The sequence below is a fragment of the Crocodylus porosus genome, unplaced genomic scaffold (genome assembly GCF_001723895.1).
Source record: "Crocodylus porosus isolate Cpor-Errol unplaced genomic scaffold, CroPor_comp1, whole genome shotgun sequence".
In the NCBI taxonomy this organism is placed as follows: Eukaryota; Metazoa; Chordata; order Crocodylia; family Crocodylidae; genus Crocodylus; species Crocodylus porosus.
The window spans coordinates 282,035-286,925 of record NW_017728896.1 but is presented as its reverse complement, the minus strand read 5'-3'; the positions used below and the strand labels follow the sequence as shown (position 1 = coordinate 286,925).

The following is a 4,891-nucleotide window of genomic DNA, read 5'->3' as shown; positions in this document are numbered from 1 at the left end:
GATCCCAAAGCTTTACACAACCCGCCCCCAAAAAAACAAACAAAAAACAAAACAAAAAAACCCCAAAACTCCAAACCACTCCACAAGCCCTAACAAGACATGCAAGGCCACGTTATCAATGGCAGGAGCAGGAAGGATCAAGATCGGGGCTCCACTGTCCTGGGCGTTATGAAGGCATCATCATAAGAAAGAATCAAATCTCTTTGCTGCAGACACTTGATGGGCAAAGGATGGGGAGAAAGAAAAAGGTTAATTGACCTCCAGTTTTGTAGGTTGGGAACTGAGGCAGCGATGGACTCAGCCACCTGCACGAGACAGCGCGGGGAGACCATGGAAGCGATGCTAGCAAACAGCAGATCCCCCGAGTCCCCTCCCAGAGTCTTAACAACAAGCCCATCACTCCTCTCGCACCAGCCAGAAACATCCCCTGGAAAAGCGTGGCCCCACAAACGCATTGGCCTTTCCAACACCAGGATGCCCCAGGAACAACCCCGTCCTATCCACTGCTGCCTCCCACGCATCACGATGCACGTACCAAGGGTGCTCTCCTGCTGGCCCACGCGAACCAGCTGCGTGCACTGGGTGGCTGGAGCTGCCTAGTGCCAACTTGGCTGTGACCACCTGCCATGTGCTCCTGCATCCCCATCCTTGCTAGGGGTGGAGGGCAGCTGAAGCAGGTTGACTGTCCTGAAACAGTCTGACTGCAAGCAGCAGATCATGAGCCACTGCCCCAAGCCTGCTCTCACCTGAGGAAGGGGGACTTTTGGATGCCTAAACCTGCCTTTCTCCAGCAGACCCGTGACGAAAGGGAAACAAGCCCCCAGCTCAAGTCCAAGCAGGGATCTGTCTCCCCACCTCACCTGCAAACTGCTCCTCCACCCCTAGGAAGCAGGGATCTCAGCCCCAGTGATTCATAGCAAGCCTGCAAATAACACGCCAGCCCGGGTATGGTACAGCGCGACACAACCCTGCTAATGACTGTGCCCAGCCATAGGTCGCTGCTCTCTTGGGAGCCGTCATGGAGGGTTTTTAGATACACAAACAGAAGCAAGCGGTCGGCGAGGGCAAGGGCTTCGATCCTCCCTGTGCGATGAGTGGCTGGAAGGGCCTGTCGCCAAGACGCAAGGCAGCATCCACCCCTAGCGAGGGGACTGGCTAAGCCAAAGCAGACCCTGGCAGCGGTTTTCTCCATGCATGCAAGCAGAGCAGTCAGCTCGAGGCACAGCCAGCTACTACAGCAAACCAGAGGCCGTGCCATCTGGGACCTGGAAGTCGGACGCGCTAACAGACTGCCATGAGACTTGGAGGAAGACTGCTTCAGTGTTTGCTCCCCAGTCGCTCTGGTGCTTGGCCACATCTCCAGCCTCCTCGGCGGTGCTCAGAGGGCAGGTCTGGCACAAGCACGAAGGGTGGATTTAGAGTCATAGACAATGAGGATTGGAACGGACGTCGGGAGGCCGCATCTAGTTCAACCCCTGCTCAAAGCAGGACCAGCCCCGACTGTATCATCCCAGCCAGGACTTTGTTGAACGGTCACAAGCTGGCAGAGGGCAGGTTTAGGCTAGATATCAGGAGGCGCGACTTCACGGCCAGGGCGGCTAGGGTCTCGAAGCAACTTCCGAGAGAAGTGGTGCCCCCTACCCTGGGGGGCTTTAAGACAAGGCTGGACAATCACCTTGCCAGGGTCATTTGACCCCAGTACTCTTTCCTGCCGTGGCAGGGGGTTGGACTCGATGATGTGCTCAGGTCCCTTGCGACCCGTCCTACTACGAAACTACGCATGCTTGGAGGGGAAGGGGAGAGGGAGGCTGCAGCAGGCTCACCATTGGGAGCATGGTGCTAATCATCCCCAAGGAAGCACTCAGCATAAAACTCATAGCAGTGGCTCCCCCCGGGCATCCAAGCCTTCCACAACATGTCCATATTAAAAAAAACAACCCTGGACTATTGGTCCCTTTGGTGGCAAGGAGGGCCAGACACTGTGCCACCGGCTGGCAGCTCCTCAGCTGAATACAGTGTGACACACACAGCCCCAAAGCAGCAGGACGTTTCCTTTGACCAGCTGGGACTTGCCCGGGCTGTCCCTCCATGCTGTCGATTCAAGAGGCCTGCTTCTTCCACAGGGACTTGTTGTGGAAGGAAGACAGCAGAATCCAAATGTTTGCAGGGTATTTGCATGATGTGCCCCAGAGTGGCCCCAAACTGCAGTAGTCACCAAGGAAGCCCAGATCTAACCTGTCTCCCAGGGGCTAACACTGGCTCCTCTGTTGCTATCTCCAGGTGGTTGCTGCTGTTGCAATTAGTACGGGATATAGCATCACTTTTTCAGATGTGCTGCATTTCAATCCTCTCACAATAGTGCATCTCCCCGTGAGACAGCATAACCCACAAGACACGATGCTCCTCTGCCCTTGCAGGTGAATAATGATCATCTGTAGACATCTTTCTGTCTGCTTCCTTTCAGATCAGCAGTGAGCGTCTCTGCCGGCCCTTCAAACTGGGCCAAGGGCAAGTAAGCGTTTTTGCCTTTGGCTTTCACGTAGTGCTGGAGTATTCAGAGGTGCCCCCAGGTCCGTAAGCCATGCTGACCCAGGCTCCCCCAGGACAGGCTGCTCGCACAAAGCCCACCGCAGGTATGCAGCAGGGAATTAGGCGGGGGTGGTGAGGTCCGGAGAAACCTTCCCCCAGGAGCCCAGGCAGACGGGGTGGAGGCAGGGAACAGCAGCCAGCACAGTTTGCTGTCACTTGTGCCACTTGCCGGACCCGTGTTGGGTCAATTCCAATATTTTTTGGCATCTCCATTTTCTCCTGGCTTTCTAGGAATGACTTCTGTTTCGAGTCAACACATCCAGAACCAACATGAGAGAGGACAGCGGCCCCGGACAGCCTGGGAACGGAATTGGACACCCACTTCCCACAGACACCTCTGCCCCACGAGCCACTGTTTTGGACCCGGGTCTGAGGCAGGCTAGTGCCATGCCATGAACTTGACAGGCTCTCTTCTAGCTCTGCACTTCGTGCAAGGACAGCACACCAGACCCTATTCCTCAGCTGCTCTGTGCCTGGAAACATCTCCAGGAAGCCACAACACTTCTCCCAGGACATCACAAGTGACCAGGGATTTTGGAGACCTGTTAAGGGCTCTGTTTCCAGAGGGGAGATGGTACAAACCCTAACCCCACGGAGCTCAGCCTGGGCAGCCAGCATCACTAGCGCACATGGAAAATCTTGGCATTCCCCCTCTATGTCTTCAGCTGATGGAGAAGAGAGGACGGACCCTTCACTTTGTTCAGTGCTTCCTATGTGACCTGTACGAACACTGTGACTTTCTCACATCCAAGTGCTGAGGTTTCAAAGTCGGGGCAAATTTGGTGAGATCATCATGCTTTGGGGAGAGCATCATGCTACCTGACGGTTGCAATCCCATTTGAAATGGAGCCACCACATCCCTACAGACAGCTGCAAGGGCAGGTGCTGCCTCTCACCTCTTTAAATCCAGTCATTCCTGATTGCAGGTAGATGGAACTGCCTAGTGGAGCCAAGCAAACTGCCCCAAGTGCCTTATCAAAGCAGAAGCGATGGCAGCTTTGCATTGCCCCCTCGAGCCGCACCTGGCACGCGCTGCGCACGCCTGGCTCTCAAAGCAGCACTTGGAGGCCCGCGGGCGGCACATTCCCATCACTGGTCTCGCTGCTCTTCAAATTGAGCAGAACTTTACCGCGCCGTTTCATCGTGCAGGTTAAACGCCACCAAGGTGTTGCTGGGGCTGCTATCATCCCATTGAGGCAGGAGACCAGCCTGGTTATAGGCACCCGGGAATGGTGGGGCACCGCTGCTCGAGTGCAGGGCCAGCCTGCCCCCATCAGCCCTCGCGCTAGTAAGAGCACACCCTGCACACCCCTCGGCTGGGGTCACAAGGCCCAGGCAGCAGCACGGAGGCAGAGAGGAGGCCCGGTGCTGCTGCCTGAGCCCAGGTTAAAGAGTTTGGCAGCTGCTTCACACTGCATACCCTCCCACACCGTGTTTGCTGCATCCTCCTCTGGCAGCAATGGTGATTGCCAGCTTTTTAGGGCAGGGCTGAGTTTTTAAGAGCCAGAACATCAGGACACTTGCACCCTCTTGGCTGCAGCCCTTGGGCATGGCTGGATGGAGGCTCTGGCTGAGGAGAGCCAAAGGAACCTAACGGATGAGCTACATCGGCTTTTGCACCAGGGACGGGTGGAAACGCCGTCCCCAGACCACAGGCAGGACTAGAGGATGCGCTGCAAGGCACCGATGGCAGGGGTGCTGCATTACTAGGGGCCAGCACAACCAGCCCACAGTGCCTGAGGCAATTGCTCCTGGGTCCCAGAGGGTCCTGTCTTGAGCCAGAGCATCCCCCACCCCACCGGAGCGATCCCAGGGCGCCGAGCACCACTGCCCCTTACCTGTGTGCGAGCGCAGGTGCCGCTTGAGGGCGGTATGGCTGGGGAAAGTGCGATTGCATTCGCTGCAGATGTAGCTGCGCACTCCCGCGTGCACCTCCATGTGCTGCTGCAGGGCGGTCTGTGTCTGGAACCGCTTGCCGCACAGCAGGCAGAAGACGGCCATGTCGGTGCCTGGGAGGAAAGAGAAGGAGCCTCGTCACCAACCTTGGAAACAGCTTGGGCAGGGACCGCTGGCGCTACTGGAGACGGACGGCTGGGGTAGATGGGCTCTTATGCAGGCTGCCTATTCCCCTTTCTCTGCAATCCCCTGGACAAACCGGTGCACTTCCAGTGGGTTTAGCATCACTCTAACTGGGCACAGAGGGCTGGGCCCGAGCAAGCTCAAGGGACAGCCCAGCAGCAGAGCATCCGCCCAGGAAACCCCCACGGCAGCTGAGGCTGCCCTGCCCACGCCGACCTGAACA

The 4,891-nt window shown here is 57.0% G+C and overlaps 1 protein-coding gene across 1 annotated transcript in view; it reads right to left on the bottom strand.

Moving 5' to 3' along the window:
• Positions 1 to 4,891, bottom strand: part of ZBTB16 (zinc finger and BTB domain containing 16) — a 160,134-nt gene that overhangs the window by 7,116 nt on the left and 148,127 nt on the right. Inside the window, exon 4 of the mRNA XM_019556532.1 lies at positions 4,428 to 4,598. Coding sequence (XP_019412077.1) covers positions 4,428 to 4,598 — 171 coding nt within the window. The remainder of the gene's footprint in view (positions 1 to 4,427; positions 4,599 to 4,891) is intronic.